Consider the following 18,699-nt stretch of genomic DNA (forward strand, 5'->3'; position numbering starts at 1 on the left):
AAAAAAACAAAAAAAACACCTCGGTATCCCTGCTGTAAAATATCATTCATCTCGTCAACAACAACTACTGCAAAGACGATGCTTGCACGTTTTTTATTTAAATTAATTTACATCAAGTAGTGGCGAGTAGCAAAATAAAATAAAACCTCATAATGCAATAGAACTTTAAACTAAGTGCAATCCAAATTAAAAAAATTATTAATATATAATTAGGATTAAAAGGTAATTTAAACATTCAAATACAGCAAACTGCATGTAAAAAGTCTACACATTCTCATAGAAATGGTCCTTAAAGTGACGAATCAACAATGATCATATCTATAATACAGTTGGTCGTGTTTTTTTTGTTTTTTTTGTAAAACCAATTTTTTTTGCCCGACTAACTTTCTTACTTAAATCAAAAAGGAAAAGCTTGGCGCTGTAGTGTTTGGACAAACCTGTTCATATCGGAGTAAAAAGTGCATTTGTTGGGGACTATTTTCTGCTGTGGACTAATACACATGTGGCAGAAGGAGGGTGTTTGTTCATCTTACTGAAAAGTGCAGTGTTTAGTGTGATGATGTCTGTCAGGCTGTCATTGTTGGTTTTAGTCTTCTGTTAGGTTAAACCTGGGACACGTATAAGGTGCAGAGGAGGTCAATCAGCCCTTGTGCTCCAGCAGCTCTACTTCTCCTCACAGTTCCACCTCCACAGTGCCGTCATCCGGGTCGTTGGCGGTGCTGAGGACGGATCCCTCGGTGTGCAGCCTCTTTGCAGGCGGCTCCAGAGGGACAGAGAATGGGTCTGTGTCAGCTGTCCTCTCCTGAAGGCTGAGGATGAGGAGGAGATGTAAAGTCATGCGGGTGTTAGGGATGAAGATTAGTTACGAACTGCTGAGGCTCACCTGGGACTGAAGCTGAGCTTGGGAGCTTTGCCAGCTTTGGGATCAGCAGGGCTGAACGGACCAGGAGACTTGCTGCCTAAAAGGAGGAAAAAGATGCACACATGATGCTCCTGATGATGATGAAGACGTGATTCTGTGAGCTGTGCCGTACCTTCTATTTTTTGTTTGTACAAGGGGGAGCGATTGGGCTTCCGGTCTGAGCTTACGTAGGACACAGCATCCTCCCCTTCAGCAACAGCCAACAGGGAGGCTCGATAGTAGATCAGGGGCTGCCAGCACTCCTCCCTGAGGTCAATGATGTGCTCGGCAGTGTTCTTCTGCAGGTAGGAGAACCTGCACAGATAGAACAGGCTTTCAGAAATGTAACAGAGTGTGTGTGTGTGTGTGTTTCTTGCAGCACTCACACTGCCTTCTTGTCTGGTTTGAGCAGCTTGCTGGAGAACTCGCTGAGGATGGTCAGATAGGAGAGGTAGGGCGGTGTAGCCGTCTCTGGAGTCTGACTGAACTCCTGGAACACAAACTCTATGCCGTTCCTGTAGGCGTAAAAACACACAGTTCAAGCACAAAACTCCGCCAGAAACAGATCCGACGAGTCGGATGAAACAGCCGCTGACCTGTGGATCATGACCACACACTCCCGAAACTTAACAAGGTCCCCGAAGGTGAGGGCGAAGCGCCTGGCCAGCTCCTTGATGCTGGTGAAGGTCTGGACTCCTGGCTGAGCCCTGCCGCCGCTCTCCTGCTCACGCTTGAGTCGCACAAACAGCTGTGGAAAGTAGATCCACAACACATCAGCGTCTTTTTGCATCCAAAAGTTCGTCCATCATGTGCATGGACTGTGACTATACCTGCTGCAAACTGAGCACCAGTGTGCGAGCGCTCTCTATCTTATCCGTCTGCCTGGTCCGATACATCGTCTCCTTGATGATGTCTCCAAAGTCGTTGTAATACTGAGGACAAACAGAGACAATATTGTCATTGTCAGACACACACAGCAGCGAGGAGGGAAGGTCTTTAGAACTTCCTGTTCTTATTCTGGAGTCAGTGGGGTTTTTATTTAAGGTACAAGAAAAAAAAATACATGCGTATATAGAAGCTACTGTTTGTTTTTATGATTGCTAACATTACTATGACTGGTACTCTTGGTGGTGATGTCATAGTCATGTGACCGTGCTGCACCTACCCTGGTATAATAGCTTAGCATTAGCTTTTCACACCTGGTGGTTGTGTTTAGGCTTAATAAAAAATACGTGTTCATTATTAGTGAGAATTATTTCACTGAACAAAACTTTTAAATAGAAACGTTTGTTTTATTTTTGCAATAATACTGAAAAATGATCAAGATGATTATGAAATAAAGTCAACTACAGACTTTATTTCATCCTTTTTTTAGGCATCTAACCAGAAACCCTGAACATGATCAGACTCGATGTGATTATCACCTCCTCCTTTGTATTAGAGGTGACTTTCTTTAATAATTTTCTTACCTTTAAATCAAATAGGATCAAATAATGAATTCATATTATATAATACATATGTTGCATGTGGTGCTCTGTAAGGAGCAGGACTCTGTCAGCTAGCTGTTTCCTCCTATTTGCCTGTATTTACCTGCCAGAGAAAGCTATTGATCTTCTCGGTGAACTCTCTGTGGGAAAGCAAACAAGTGCTTCTTCCCAGAGCTTTTACCTTCATGTAGAACATGAAGACCTCCGCAGCCATGCTCATCTCCAGCACCCCGTGTACGATCAGCTTGCAGTAGGCGGCCAGCAGATTCCTCCTCTTGTGGAGGTCCTCCAGCCTCTCCACTTCAGACGTTTCGCTGACGGAGGCAGAGCCAGATGCAGTCATGGCTGGATGTGAAGTGGTGGAGAGAGAGAGAGAGAGAGAGAGAGAGAGGAGTGATTAATCATAAGAAATCATATAACAGAAAGAAAAGAACAAAGCAGAGGCAGGAAAGAGTGTTTTAGTCAGTTTCAGGACAATGGCTTTAGCAGGTGGAAATCAAAGATAACAGCAGACTGGAGTTATGGTTGTGACACCATGTGGCTTCAATCTTTCACAGGGCCTAATAAAATAGACTCGGAGGTGAGCCAGAGTTAATGGAATTTTCTCACGGAAAGAGATTGCCCTGATTTTATGATTTAACTCAGTGCCCTTGCCCTCCGAGTGATCTCTGATCCAGCAGCTAATAGAAAACACCGTCTGTATCACAAAACCGTTACCAGGCAAATCCAATAAAACAATAGCTTTTTATTACATGTTCAGAAACCAATAATCCTTGTATGGAACATTTAAGAGATTCCCACCAGGACAGTTATTGACTTCTCTGGACTCTGCCGTATTTGGACGTCTCTGAGGCAGGGAGCTCATTGTATGAATGTAATAATAACATGTTTTTGTTACAGTGAGCGATGAATGAATTCATAAGTTTACCTGGAGGCCCCGCACAAAGGGAACACCCCAACCTGTCAATCTTCATTTTAGAACAGATAGGCGTGCATTTACCATCCGCGTCGCTTTGCATAACAAAGTCTGTAACATCCTTTCATACAAATTAAGACAAGCCGGGCTCAGTGTGAGGACATGAGCGGGGCTTCCTTTGTAATTCAAGGGGTCAATTGTCAGGCCAGGTGTGGAAATCAGAGCCTGTTTACAGTCAGCAGGCAGCGCTGCGCTGGCTTATTAGGCCAAATGTGTGGCCGTGCGTTTAATAGTGTTGCCACTGCAATCAGTGCTACAGCGGCGGAGTGACAGCGCCACCTGCTGTGCAACGATACAATGACATTTGCAGTGAGTCCTGCTTCGCTTCCTTTTATGTTTCAGAGACCTGAAACGTGACATTTTATCATAGAGACGTTTTCTCATACAACAAGCTTCAGCATATTCTCAGATGAAAGGAGAGTTCGTGTTCTCTTTGTAGATTCAAATCTGCACAAAGATTAAAGGGAAACAATCATTCAGGCTGAACAAAGTCTCACCCCGGCTCTGGCTGTCACAGTCCGAGCCAATAAAAACGTGCGTGCACACGAAGGTCAACAGCGCCCTCTGCAGCTTAGGACTCGGCGTGTAGAGCAGCGGGCCGAACGAGGTGGGGTCCCACACGTTCAGCTGGTAGGAGTGAGCGGTCAGCACGTCACACACGCACAGAAACGCCTGAAAGGATGGAGGAAGGACAGGAAGTTAGAAAGAAGAAGAAGAAGCAGACCAGGTCGGCTGGTGCTTCCACCCGTACCTGATGCCTCACGCTGAGGTCGCAGTGGGACAGACAGCGATGACTTCTGTCGCAGAAGAGACGCAGCTGCAGCCTCTGAGCCACAGCCTTCTCCTGAAACACACACACAGACAAATGTGCAGCATTTAAAGCCATTCAGAGAGGGAACATCACAAATACTACCTTCACACAGTTGACACATTCGTGTCCTCTGTATTTGTTTACTTATTTTGTATTTAACTTTTGTGAGTGTGCTCTGTGCACTCTCTACTACTGTGACCCCAATAACAGCAGCAATAACAGGTCAAAACCATGATACAGGGTGGCACAGTGGTGCACAGCAAGAAGGTTCCCGGTTCCATTCTGACTGGGTCTGGGACTTTTCTCCGGGTGCTCAGGCTTCCTCCCACGTTCTAAAGACGTGCTAGGTTAATTGGTCACTCTAAATTGCCCGTAGGTGTGAGTGAGTGTGAATGGTTGTCTGTCTCTGTGTTGCCCTGCGATGGACTGGTGACCCGTCCAGGGTGTACCCCGCCTCTCACCCAAAGCTGGCTGGGATAGGCTCCAGCCCCCCCGTGACCCTGCACTGCGGGACAAGTGGGTTAATAGAAGATGGATGGATGGAACCATGATACACCACTAACAATTTAAAACCCTTTAATGACACACAGGTTCAGGGCGCCAGGTTCCCGCCTCAGAGCCACAATAACGCAGATATAACTCACCCTGCAGGTCAGAGTTTCACCGCTTGTGTTGAGAGACCAGAGCAGGGAGTAGGACAAACACTGCAGAACTTCCAGCAGCACCTGAGGACAAAACAATACTTCAGACACAAACACACGTGACACACACACACACATATAGCTGGTTATGATGGTACCTCCGTCGGCGCTCCTCCTTGGCTGCTCTCCACTGACAGGAGAGGAGACAGCAGCTCAAACACACTCCACTGGCCGAGGTCATGACAGCTGCACAGAGAGAGGTCCAACAACACATAAAGGCACCGCAGTGAAACAATAATGAGGGATCACTGTGTTAAGTCTCACTTGTGGAAAGCTCTGAGTTTCTTCAGTGTAGATACAGTTTCTCTGGTTTTGTCCTCATCAGCAGAAAAAGTGTCGCCCTGTAAAAGAGAGGCGGCCATTAATGAGCCCCTGACCTCAGTGACACTGGTTATATACTGGTTATACTCCACCACACCTTCACTGAGTCCTCCAGCAGTGTCGTCAGCTGGTCCATCCAGCTCTGTACCAGAGAGTCTCTGGAGGCTCGGGCCACGGAGCACCAGGCTGTCTCGTCCCCACACAGATTGAGGTATGTGCGGGCCGCTGCCTCCAGAACAGCAGGGCCCGAGTGGAGGTGCAGAACAGCCACCATCTCTGCCAGCAGGGTGGACGCCACCTGCGGGAAATGAAACAGGACTAACAGTGACTGTGTTCTGATTTTCAACCAGCCCTGACGTTTAACCCCTCAAATACAAAGGAAACCCTGTTAATGTCCTCAGACTGGGACAGGCTCGTCTCATTCTGATGTTGTGCTGAGCCTTTGCTGTAGTGCACAGTCAGCTGCAGAGTTTCTGTGCTGCCATGTGGAGTTTCTGGCTGTTACTTTAACTGAGCTGACTGCGGCACAGATTAGAGGAGATGGGCCACCGAGTGACACGTGTGAGGATGTCGGCAGGTAATCGTGACGCTTCATCACCTTTTATTAGCTTCATTTACGATGTGATCTGCTTGATTCTGCAGCTGGAAATGTTCTGCTACCAATCAGACCCATGTGGACCAGTCCCAGGTCCATGTCAGTGCCATAGCTGCACGTTAGTTTTGATGATTTCATCACACAAACGTTTGCAGTCGTTTGTTTCCCAGTTTTTTTTTTCAGTTAAATACAGAATAGATGTGCAGACCTGAGTGTTTTCAGCCTCTGGACCCTCTGAGAGGAAGAACTGAGGAATCCTCATCAGAGAGGCAACGATGTCGCAGCTACCTGAAAACTGCAAGAACATCAACAAAGAACTAGCATTATAACAATATGGTGGCCTGTGCAGCACAAAGTGACTCATATATTAACTGTTACATGTGGAATAAATACCTTGGATAGTAACTTAGGAAGCACCGTGACGAAGTGCTCGGTGAGCTTTAAGCAGTCATCAGTCTGAATTTTCTTCTCTCTGGCGTTCATTACCTGGAACATGAACATTTATATGATTATACAGGACTATTACACTGAAGGTGTGTAAGAAATGATGTTCTGATCTCCCTCTCTACCTTCTTCACTCCACTCCTTCCTGCCAGAGCTGGTCCCTCTGAGGCCTGACGCACCGACGCTACCAGGATTTCAACAAGTACTGCTTGTTCTGCCTGAGTAAAACCTACACACACACAACAGGCTCAAAGTGTCTGCAGTCTGAGCCCATTTTTAGTGGATAACAGTTATCAATCAGAGTATTTTCTGACCTGAACTGTGTGAGGAAGGTTCCTGAAGCAGTGCAGATGTGAGTGTGGCCCAGTCTTTCAGCAGAGATCCACCACAGTCCCACAGACTGTCCACCAGGTACACCACATGCTTGTGCAGCTGGAAGTACACAGACAGAAGCAGTCAGCATCACACTCCACATATCAATCATGTCCCATCAATAGCACAAGTAAACAGCCACCTGAGAGTCCTGATAGAACTCCAGCAGAGCTTTAAGTCTGGCAAATATTTGTTGTTTAAGTTGCTCCTCTTCATTTACTCCATCCTGAGTATCAGATGCAGGAGCTACAGCATTGAGAAGCCTACCAGAGACAAACAGCCTCAAATATGAACATCGATTCAAAACAAACTGTTTTTAAAGGGTGACGGATGCGTTTGTACCTGGAGAAGAGCAGCTCTCCTGCAGTGGCCGCCAGAGGGCGCTGTGAGGAGTAAACAAACTGGAGCAGCTGCTTGTAGTCGACTGGAGTGAGCACATCGTCAGATGTTCTGAGGAGTGAGGAGGAGACGCTCAGCAGAGAGCGACAATCAAAAAGAAGACAGCAACAAAGAGGCTCACTTGGAGATGAGAACCAGTAGTTTCATGGACTGAACTGCCACTTCATTGTCCTTATCCAGAGTCATGGAGATCATTCGGTCCTGGAACACAACAGAAGGAATACTTTATGTATAAGAAGGCAGCTTTGGAGCCATAGAAAGCTTTTTAAGACTTATTGTGACATTGCATGAGACCCGTATTCCAGAGCCAGGACCTCTTGGAAGCACTATATATGGCCTTGGACTGGAGACAGGGAGGTCTGGGCATCTCTGCTCCCTGTTACTACCACAGCCCTGATGGAATTAGTGGTTTGGAAAAAGGAAGGATGGATGGATGGGTGGATGGGTGGATGGGTGGATGGGTGGATGGATGGATGGATGGATGGATGGATGGATGGGTGGGTGGATAGATGGATGGATGGATGGATGGGTGGATGGATGGATGGATGGATGGATGGATGGATGGATGGATGGATGGGTGGGTGGATAGATGGATGGATGGATGGATGGGTGGATGGATGGGTGGATGGATGGATGGATGGATGGATGGATGGGTGGGTGGACGGATGAATGGATGGATGGGTGGGTGGGTGGATGGATGGATGGATGGATGGATGGATGGGTGGGTGGATGGTTGGATGGATGGATGGATGGATGGATGGATGGATGGATGGATGGATGGGTGGACGGATGGATGGATGGATGGATGGATGGATGGATGGATGGGTGGGTGGGTGGACGGATGAATGGATGGATGGATGGATGGGTGGGTGGACGGATGAATGGATGGATGGGTGGATGGATGGATGGATGGATGCTCCAGATATGAAGCTAACATCTTAAACTTCTCCTTTGGGCCGGCTTACCTTGAAGCGGCTGGTGAAGAGGTCTAGTTTCGGCAGGAGGACCGGATCCCCGTACAGACCCTGCAGACTTAACACACACTTCAGACGCACATCTGGTACCTGAAAGAATGACCGTCCCTTTAATTCAGTCTGTGAGTGTTCAGTTGGTTCTTGTGCTGTCACACGGTTCGTGTTTACCTTGTCGTGCATCATCCAGCCAATGTATTTGAGGTAACTGTCGTTGAGAAATGCAGAACTGTAGAGCTTCATCCACAAACCCAGCTCCTCCATGCAGATAGAGCGGATTTCTGGAAGCACATCGCTGCACAGACACCAACTCAAACTGAATAAACAACATATGAATCAGATCAGGAGTTTAGAAAGTTCACTTCATCTGTACCGATATCTCTTGAGAAGCACTCCTTTGAAGATGACGTCCATCATGCTTTCCACCTCCGCTCGCTTTTCCTGCAACTTGAGGAGAAAGAAGAAGCCACACAGTCAGCTGATTGTGACTCCTTCACACAAAGCCTGCACAGATGACGCCCTCACCTCTGAGATCTTCTTCTGGATCCTCTCCAGCTGCTGCGCGCTCTTCTGCCTCGCTGTCTTCTTCTTTTGCACGTCGTACAGTTTCTGACTGTTTTCGATCCCGACGCTCAGGCTGAGAGCCACGCCCACCAGAGAGCTCAGCAGCTTCACCGCTTCACAGAGCACACATTCATTCACACACCACACACTACATGCACGTGTAGCTGTACTCATTGTTATGCTGTGTCTTACCAGCTAGCGTGCAGGTGTGTCTGAACGCACGCACATAGGAGTTCGACAGCTCTGTGAGCAGCGAGATGAGGGTGTTCATCAAGTAGCCGTCAAAGATGACGCTGTGCTGACACTGACCCACCAGCACCGACACAAACTCACAGAACTCCGAGTGAAACCAGCGGCCGTACGGTCCGGACTGAACGAGGGGATACTCCGCGCTGTCCTGCAGCAGAGAGGAAGCAATGAAGCTCAGCATCAGGCCAGCAAAGTCAAAGACAATTCTATCTATGCATTAATTACATGTGTGTGTGTGTTGCTATGTGTATGTGCATATGAGTTTTTTTTACTGTTACTTCTTCTTTTATACTCCTGCTGTGACAACCACATTTTCCTACAGGGATTAATAGTCAATCCTAATCCTAATATTATGTTATCATAAACTGAGAAATGCCCCGTTTTGGTTCCACTTCCTGTTTTATTTTGAAGGTCTTGTCTTCCTTGTGTATCTTTGTCTGTTTACTTCCTGGTGTGATTGCTGTCTCCGCCCTAATGTGTTTCACCTGTGCCTTGTGTATTTAGGCCTCGTGCTCCCTTTGTCGTGTCTGTTTGTCAGTTTGTCTGTGTTTGTTCTTGTGTTGCGCCTGGTTGCCACCTGATTCGATTCTTCTTGTCAGTGTTGTCCTAGCGTCGTCTCTGGTTTGTTCCTGTTTTGTTAGAGGTACACACCTGGCTTTTGTTTGTTTTGTCTTTTCTGGATATTTAGAAATTTTGGATATTTCTTCGGCTTTAAGTTTTATCAAAGCTCAACTTTTGTTGGTAGTTTCTGGCTTTTTGTCGTGTGTTTGGGTCCTTCCACTCTGAACTAAATGACGATATTCATTGATTACACAGCTGCATTCTGAGGTCTTGTTATTTCCGAAGCTGTGATTAACAGAAAGTTCTGATCATTGTGGTTGGCCCACACACAGTCCACTGAGGAAGTTTGCCTAATTTACTCTTACATGAATGTTTTGTGTAATAATGAGTTCTGTAGTAATAAGCTTTATCAGTGTGTTAGTGCATTGTCTGACGCCATCTGCCTCGGACGAGACACTAACCCATAGTGCATCATCATCAGCTTTAGTCACTACTTTAGCATCATGTTCCATCGTGCATTGTGCTCAGTGTTTACTCAGCCAGTAGTGATGCAGTATGTTTTAATTAAACAAAAGCAATGATGCCAGTGGAGTCTGAAATGCATTTTTGATTTCCCCCCGATGAGATCACTATATATTCCTATACAGCCACATCCTTATATAATGAGTAGGGAGTGAGTGGGTGACTGCAAACACAGCTGCAACCTCACGTAAAACTTCTCATAACATTTTCTAGTTTTCAGCCTTCAGTTGAAGCTGCTGCAGGTGAAAATAAAATCCGACTCTGATGTGGAACGGTGTCTTCCTGCAGAACAGGATTCATGCTCAGTGAACCCAAGCTGCATCAGAACACACACCCCAGCTCCTCAGAGCTTCTGTTTACTTTCCCTTTCATTCTATTGTCACTTAGTAGGTGCTAGACTTTGAAAAACAGACACTTTTTTACAGTTTTATTTGCATTTGAAACCAGGGAGGCCTTATTTCTGCAGTCAGGGTACCTCCACTGTGTGTGTCCATAGCATGTACTGACCCTTTTTTTTTGCAATGACTGCACTTTTCCTTCTCATAGTGTGCTCTACACCTGCTATAATGTACAGAATGAGACATTGTGGACTTACTGAGTCCATGGGCCATGTGACGGTGAGGATCCAGGGAAATGCCAGAAACTTTTTATACTGCAGACCAGCAACCTGAAACACACACAAACACACACTTTCTGTCCCTAAAAGTCACGCTTGTTTCACGTGTGAATCTAGAGGATGTGATACCTCATCCAGCTCCTCCACCATCTTACTCTTGACGTCGCTGTCTTCTTTGCTCTGACACATCTCTGCTGTGACCACACCTAGAAAGAAAGAGTTGCCATGATTACAGTGTATTCTACGTGTGTGTGTGTGTGTGTGTGTGCTGTCTTGCCTTTACACCCAGAGCACTGGATGAAGAAGCTGATGAGGTCGAGTAGAGAGGAGTCTCTGTCCGTCACGTACGCCTCGATCCAGTCGTCTATCACCACCTGCTCAGACAGCACAGCATTATCATCCTTACTTACACATTTTTATCAAAGCAGGCGTCCATCGCTGAGGTCTTACCTGCATGGCGCTTCTGCCCATGGTGATGACCTCAAACAGTGTAACCGCCTCCACGTGCTTCTGTTTACTATGGCTGCCTCCAGCTCTGCCGACACGGCGGCTGCAGCCGGCTTTGCCTTTTTTCCGTTTGACGTTCTCGGAGCCATTGTGGGCTCTTTTCCGTCGTCTCTGCGGCGTTAGAAATATTAACACACAGGGCTGTAAACACATGGATAAAACCACAAGAACAGGATTTAATCATCGCAGAAAACCACGTGCATGCACCTACCACGCTCTTTTGTCTATTCTCATTCCCAGAATCCTCCTCTGAGTGATTGACAGCACCAGACGAAGTGGCCTCATCATGAGGGTTCTTACTGGGAATCAACAATTTTAATGAATGAATCATTAGGAAATCACGCTGTCAGTGTAAAGATGCGACACATGCTTGTTTCTGGTGTAGGGTTCTTACTTCTGCTGCGAGGATCTGGATGCAGCCGTGGGCTCTGGTATCATGTCCTCCTCAGATCTTTACACTGGGTTCAGATGGGGGTCTACATCTGCATTCAAGTAGAACCAACACATGGTTTCTGTGGGCATAAACATGTGGTCACACCTGCAGGCAGCTGGGGTGACAGGATGATGCTTCCCTCCACTGGGAGGAGCTGCTAAAGATTAGCTCAAGGACACTTCGGCACACACAGTGGATGCTTAGCTTAGGAAACAGAATAGAAAACACATCTTGACACTGTCATATTTCTTCCTAAAAACTAAACTGTAAGTAAGTATGACTTGAAGTTACGTTGGTTATTGTGTTATAGGATGAAGCAACAACAGATTTAAACTAAGGAGTAGACATAAAGGCGGTTAATTCGATGTTAAACTTCTTAATCTTACCCTCTTTACAGTGATTCATCCTTCCGTTTGGTTTTTAATCTTCTGTTTTGAGTGCGAAGCCTGTCAGACTGACAGAATTCAAACATATCCTCCTTCTTCTCTGCCCCAGCTCTCACAGTCAAGTTGTCTTGGACAGCCTAACCCCTGCTGATTGGTTGCCGCGCCTAGACAGAAGGCTGTGATTGGCTATTCTCAAACGTCACTCATGTCTCATCTCACAGACAGACAGACAAGCGCCGTCCGGTTTAGTTTTAGTGCAGCCGCAGCGCTGTGAGCAAACACAGACACATGTGAGAGGAGAGGGTTAACTCGGTGAGTCACACGGACGTCTCACGTCTGTACGGCAACGTTAAACAACAACAACAACAACAACAACAACACACCGCAGCGGGTCGTGTCATCGCTCCTGCTGCTGGTCCGCGTCCTGTGTGTTTTGAGTAGCCGCACTGTGCAGCAGTTGTTAATTCAGGAGGGAGCAGTGATGGTATTTCCTGCTTTGGTGTTATGCACTGACTGAACAGCAGGGGGAGCCATTTACTCATCTTTAATACTAGTCTGAACACAACAGGTGAGCTGTATGCAGCAGGTTAAAGGTCACTTTCTGTTTCTGACTCACATTTGATCATTTTATGGTCTAACTGTGGGACGCCTGTGGCCATTTTGTGCGATATTTCATCTCTTATTTGTTATTTTGTGTAATTGTTTGGCATATTTTCTCGATTTATATCATCTTTATGGTCAATTTGTGCCTCTTTATGGTAATTTTACAAAACTTTTTAGTCATTTTGTGCCAACATATTCTTATTTAGTTGATAAATTACACTTTGTGCCACCTGTGGTCATTCTGCTTTCACTTCATGTTTACTTTTGTGATGATTTTGTGTCACTTTTTTAACTTTATGGCTGTTGTGTGACACATTTTGTAAATTGCATGAAGTTATGGTGATTTTGTGCAGCTTATTTGGTCATTTTCGTTTTGGCACAGTGTGTCATTTGTGGCTACAAACACTCTTGATTTCTCTGTCAAAGCGGGACTTTGTTGTTTTTTGTAACTTTATAGCTGTGGTGGTGTCACATTGTGGTGACTTTGTGCCACTTTATAGTCATTTTATAGTACTCTTGTGGTCACTTTGTGGTCATCTTGTAGTTGTATATAGTTTTGTGGTTACTTGTGTTGAATTGAGTGCTACTCTGTGCCACTGTATATTTATTTTGGGTAATTTTTCTGCTCATTAAGAGTCTTTTTAATGATCCGCACAGGTTATCGGATCCACTTATGATGGGGTCTGCAGACTCTGCACCATCTGTATGCTGTTTAATGTAAGTGACATCATATTTTTATAATTTACTATAAAAGAGATCTTAAAAAAACTGTTATTTAGAAACATTTTACCATGTTACATTTAAATGTGTATAGTTTACTGCATGTTGTGCGCCTCCACACACAGTGTTGATCAACTTGATTGATCCCACATGCTTGAATTAAAGTCATAGAAGAGAATAAACACATTTTGCACACTATTGCATTCAGATTTATTAGACCACTTCAGGTTAAAAAAAAAAAAAGGAACAGTAGTGCAAGGAGGGATTCTGCAAGCATACATTCAATCCCAAACAGCTGACTCACCACAGGGACTAATAAGGACCACATTCAGAAAGACCACGTTAAAAAACCGACATGATGTGTAAATGCAGAAGTCCAGTCCCACCATGGTTGGGTGAATTGTGTAGCACCTTTTCACAGTCATCAGCTCACTCATCAGAGTCAGGACAGGAACTGGGACATGAAGGCCACGGCCTGGTGGACGTCCTCCATCAGCTCCTCTGGCAGTGACGACACCAGCGACGTTAAGCTTTGAGTTATTTCTAAGATCCTGCACGGAGAACAGCGGCTGTTATCAGACTGCATCACCTCCACCCTGCCCGCCTCACAGTTAAAAGTCTAAAACCCACCAGTTAATATAATGAGCAGCCAGCTGAGGCTCGTGCCTGGAGCCTTCCTCCACCACCAGGGACTGCTTCATCTGTTTGAAGTTGGCCTCGATATCCTTCTTGATTTCAGAGAAGACCTGAATTCCCCTGAAAGAGCTGATGACTTGCTGCAATAATAACAAAAGACATTAAGATGCAGCGTTTGAATGAAAACACAGAGGAGACGAGAACATCGTCTGTAATCCATTCTGCTCACGTATATGACGGAGAGCTGGTGGGCGATGTACTTATGGCTCCCGAGGTGCCGGATGTCCTCTTCTAGCTGCTGACTCAGCACCAGGAGTTGGTTCAGTTTGGCAATATGGAAGAAGTATTCTGCAACGACATCGGCTGTGTGATTAAGGAGCCCTCCTAATAATTATAAATAACATTTACCATGGAGTCAATTTGGTCAAGTAGCCTACTCTGGTTTGATTTGTATTTTATTTTTTGTTTATTATTTATATTGATTATTTTATTGTTTTATGTATTTATTTATTGTTAATGCCAATCCTGTGCTTCTGACACAACCGTGTTACAAAGATTGGAAGGATAAGTGTCCTTATAAAGTGGTAGTATAAAGGTAATCGGACCAATCTGTCCTATGGGGTTCCACAGGGATCCATGCTGGAACCCCTTTTGTTGATCTTTATATCCTATCATTACACAAAAATACACAAAAAATTATACATTACACTCAGTGGTGGAAAGTAACTAAGTATTTGTACTTCGTTACTGTACTTAAGTATTTTTTTTATGTATTTATACTTTACTTAAGTAAAAATAATAGTGCATACTCTATACTTTTACTCCATTCCATGTTGCAGCTGTTACCTGTACTTTCTTCTCCACTACATTTCTACAGTGTCTGTAGTTCCTTGTTCCATGTGATGAACACAGTGCTGGACTGATGAGAGGTCAGACTCTGCATGGAGGTGGTGTCACGCTGCCAGCTGTGTTTCTATAATGAGCCTCAGTCATGATTGCCGGTGCTCTGGCTCAGTTAGCTAACTAGTTAGCTGCTGTCTGCTAACACAGGTCCATCCATTAATGTCTGATGAACATGAATCATAACATGAATCTACAGCAGGAACACTGACACAGTAAACATGCTGAATGCCTGTTTGTTATCAGCAGCCTCTCTCACTTGATGCCCACAGTCTGCCTCATGACACACAGACCTGTCCACAGCTGCTTCTGGACTGAACATGTACATTAACTACACATGGTCCATTTTCATTTAAGATGATTTCTTTGATTATTTTAACCTGTTCAGATCCTTTGCAATGGAAATCAATCATATATATTCAGTGTGTGAGTACTTTTACTTTTAATACTTTAAGTACATTTAAAAGTACTTAAGACTTTTACTTAAGTAGGATTGTTGATGCAGCACTTCTACTTTTACTTGAGTATATATTTTGCTGGGTATTTGTACTTTTACTTAAGTACCAAGCTTGTTCGTCTACAAGCTGGAGTCGTACTAAAAACATATGGATCGGGTCACATTATCTGCTGATATTGACCTGTCACATGTACAGATATGAAGAATGGATGAAAAATATTGACAGATATATTGATAATGTAATCAGGACATAAAGAAAACAGTACTTTGATATATGTGAGTGCATATATTCGGGGCATGCTTTTACTGTGAAAATGTCTTACTGTCTCAAACTGAACTAACATATCAAACTCTTCATGCAGGTCTCACCGTCCATCAGCGGCCTCTCCAGCATGTCGACAGGACTGCCTTGAATGAGAAACACCTCTACACGGGGAAACATCGCCGACAGGCCCAACATGTCCAGGTAGTCCTGAGAAAACACACACACACACACACACACGTCTCATACAGCATGTAACAGATCATATCGGATCATATGTGTGTTATTGTTCCATCTGTGGGATACCTCCAGCTGTGGCATAGGCTTTGGTAGATGTTCAAGGCACTGCAGCATCTGGTCAAGAATCTCTGATCCTTTGTGAAGCATAGAGCAGAAAAAAAAACTCAAAAATACAGAAGCTGTAGAAAATAAATAAATGCACCTCTTAGATCCTGCATTATGCAAACCTTGAGCCTGGAAAGTGTCTGACTCCTCTGGGCTACAGCCTTGTCCTAACTGTTCCTGGAACTGCAACATAAATAAAGCAGGATAAAAAAAAGAGGGAACATGTGTACAGAGTGATGTTCAGGCTGCATTTTTAGTGCTGCCGTGGGCCTCGGAGGCACGAGGCAGGCTCACAGGGACAATTCACGGAGGTAAACAGTTCAGGACTGTGTGAATTCATCATACACAGAGGACGGTGGGCTGGTGGAACTAAAGGAAACACCATTTCCTGGTGATGATGATGTGAATTATAGCAGAATAAATGTTTAGAAGGAGGAAATAAATGATGCAGAATGTGTGCAAGTCTGCCGTGTAGCTGTGCGGACATTCATTTTGAACATAACGTGATTTATGAGTAACATTAGCAGATGCACAGTAATTGACATGCAGCCCACCCAGGGCTAACTGACTCATTTATTGGGTGTGTAGGAACATTTTGTTTCACTTCAGCTGATGTGCTCTTGGTTCTTTGGGCTTTTACTGCAGATTGATTTATGTCCATATTTTGACGGTAGAGGCTGAGTAACCTACAAGAAGTAAGACATGATAATGGAGATGACTTACATTCAGAGAACCCAGTCATACAAATGAGATAAAATATTAGACATTGTCATAATTTATTCAGGGAAGTGATCCAATATTGCAGCTGTAATTTGCTGGGATGCTAGGAAAATGTCTCATGGACAGATTAGGCCAAGATAGAACTGTTTGGTTGGAATGAAATGCTGCACCGTGGTGGTAGTATGATGGTCTGGGCCTGTTTTGCTGCATCTGGACCAGGACAGCTTGTCCTCATTGATGGATCAATGAATTCTGAATGACAGCAGTGAATTCTAAAGGAACATGTCAGGACATCTGTCTGTGAGCTGGATCTGAAGAGAAAGAGCAGCAAGACAACGAGCCCAAACACACAAGTGGTTCTACAAAAGAACGGTTCCAGAAGAACAGAGTTCATGTTCTGAAGTCAAAGTCCTGACCTTAATCCACCTGAGATGTTGTGGAAGGACCTGAAACAAGCAGTTGATGTGAGGAAACCCAGCAACATGTCAGAACTGAAGCTGTTCTGTACTGAGGAATGGACTCCTCCAAGCTGCTGTGGACGACTGATCAGCAGCTACTGGAAACCTTTAGCTGCTGTTATTGCTGCACAAGGAGCTCACAGCAGACACTGAGAGCAGAGCTTCACACACTGTTACCACTCACACATATGAAGCATTGGATCATTGTACTGAAGGAATAAAGGACAGAGGCTCATACTTCTGTCTGATGAGTCTCTTTGGCTACTTCCAGGACTTCAGTGTAGCCTCAGTAGTGTCAGCATTGGTCGGTTGGAGGAATGAACTTCCTGCTCATGTCACTCTACCTGCTGCATCTGCGCCCTGATGAGGAGGTCCAGCTGCCCGCACAGACACAGCATCTCCAGGCCCACCTGCTCAGGACTCAGCTGGATGGGCATCAGCGGTCTCTTCACCTGTAGCTCCACTGACCACATAGAAAAACCACATCAGTAGGCCTGCCCCCCCACCCCTGACCCCCACCCTGTAAACAACGTGCACATGTCATCTACAGCAGGTCCCAGGAAGAAGGACGGCGGATGGAGACTGAAGGGGAGTGGTCAGAACCTGCAGCAGAGACACCGGGACTTACCTTTAAACGCTTCGTGGTACCCGCACGGCTGACGGAGCGGCTCCGTTATGCTCACTGCCATGTCTGAACACAACCGGCTGATTGTCGCACCTTGTATCCTATTGTCCTGCTCCTAAAAGCCGCTTGAAGCACATGGAACCGCAGGCAACTTCATAGTCCGTTTATTTCATTGCATTTGGTCCGAGGTATCTATCGCAGAAGGTGCGTTCGAGTGTCAAACGTTCAGGCCGGGTGAAGAAGAGCCGACGACCCGTTTTTCATCCTTCATTTGTCGCTTACGTGCAGAGAACGATGCGAGAAGTGATTAAAAACACCCGGAGGAACCATGTAGCTGCTGAAATACCAGTAAAACAACATCCACGCCCTTTGCAACAGCAACCGAGCAGTCTGTGATTTGCGGTGTTGAACGCGCCTCGTCCCCCGCAGACACACACACAGAGGACCAGCCTCTTACAATGATGTCATGGTCTAAGGATGACAGCATCACTTGTTGGTGAGGATGCAGACACAGAGACGCAGAGGTGTTTCCCTCACTGACAGCAGGGTTAGGCCCATTGTAAAAAAATAAGAATAATCTGACTTTTAATCTGAATCTTTTTTTAGAATTTTTTTTTTTTTGGGGGGGGGGGGGGGGGGGCTTATAATTCTGAGGGAGAAAATGTGTTCTACATTTTGACTTTGCCCAAAAATTCTGAGAATAAAACAGGATTTTACCTGAAAAGTCCCGTACAGTGCAGTTTTCAGACTTCCTTCTGCTTGAACTTTCTGCAGCAGCAGTTAATTGATAAAGTTAGCCTATAATTTGTTAATTATATCAAAATGTATCAACTGTAACAGGGTCACAATCTAGTTTTGAATTGATTAATTGTCCAGTCACTGCCAATTATTTTTGATAGTAATAACATAATATATGTCTACAAATTGAATATGATCCAATGTTACAAATTAAAACACCAAAAATCAACTTAAATCTTACCGCTTAACATAAAATTCACGTGAACTCAGTGAACTCAATAAATCAGCAAATATAATACTGTAAAGTGTACCGACACTTCACGGTATTATAATAGACTATAATAATGAGTGGCTGAAGGGACTGCATGATCAGCACCTTTACTTTTTTTTATATTTTACATAGTTTGTTCGTAATACTT

General features: G+C 45.0%; 2 protein-coding genes across 3 annotated transcripts; both read right to left on the bottom strand.

Annotated features, from left to right (window-relative positions):
* Positions 1–68: 68 nt before the first annotated feature.
* Positions 69–11,954, bottom strand: LOC114453862 (cohesin subunit SA-2). Of its 2 annotated transcripts, none has more exons than XM_028433785.1 (32): positions 11,817–11,948; positions 11,392–11,509; positions 11,209–11,296; positions 10,941–11,108; positions 10,768–10,864; positions 10,620–10,696; positions 10,470–10,541; positions 8,735–8,939; positions 8,504–8,655; positions 8,352–8,425; positions 8,150–8,273; positions 7,973–8,071; positions 7,129–7,208; positions 6,951–7,058; positions 6,751–6,871; positions 6,551–6,668; positions 6,362–6,465; positions 6,186–6,278; positions 6,001–6,087; positions 5,295–5,495; positions 5,141–5,217; positions 4,975–5,062; positions 4,820–4,900; positions 4,116–4,208; positions 3,862–4,036; positions 2,570–2,733; positions 1,732–1,833; positions 1,498–1,649; positions 1,288–1,416; positions 1,035–1,216; positions 884–959; positions 69–809 (listed from the first exon to the last, which is right to left on the bottom strand). In XM_028433785.1, exons 2-32 carry the CDS (start codon positions 11,433–11,435, stop codon positions 674–676), a joined length of 3,567 nt encoding a protein of 1,188 aa, XP_028289586.1. In that variant the 5' UTR covers positions 11,436–11,509; positions 11,817–11,948; the 3' UTR covers positions 69–673. The 2 variants fall into 2 exon arrangements, with proteins under 2 accessions (XP_028289586.1, XP_028289587.1); XM_028433786.1 differs by having other exon boundaries at positions 674–809; positions 11,392–11,479; positions 11,817–11,954.
* Positions 11,955–13,524: 1,570 nt separating this feature from the next.
* Positions 13,525–17,933, bottom strand: LOC114426575 (uncharacterized). Its single transcript, XM_028394080.1, has 8 exons — positions 17,546–17,933; positions 17,262–17,380; positions 15,862–15,922; positions 15,701–15,768; positions 15,502–15,604; positions 14,005–14,123; positions 13,770–13,915; positions 13,525–13,690 (listed from the first exon to the last, which is right to left on the bottom strand). Exons 1-8 carry the CDS (start codon positions 17,604–17,606, stop codon positions 13,582–13,584), a joined length of 786 nt encoding a protein of 261 aa, XP_028249881.1. The 5' UTR covers positions 17,607–17,933; the 3' UTR covers positions 13,525–13,581.
* Between the last annotated feature and the right edge of the window lie 766 nt (positions 17,934–18,699).

This window comes from Parambassis ranga, chromosome 21, assembly GCF_900634625.1.
Source record: "Parambassis ranga chromosome 21, fParRan2.1, whole genome shotgun sequence".
Lineage (NCBI taxonomy): Eukaryota > Metazoa > Chordata > Actinopteri > Ambassidae > Parambassis > Parambassis ranga.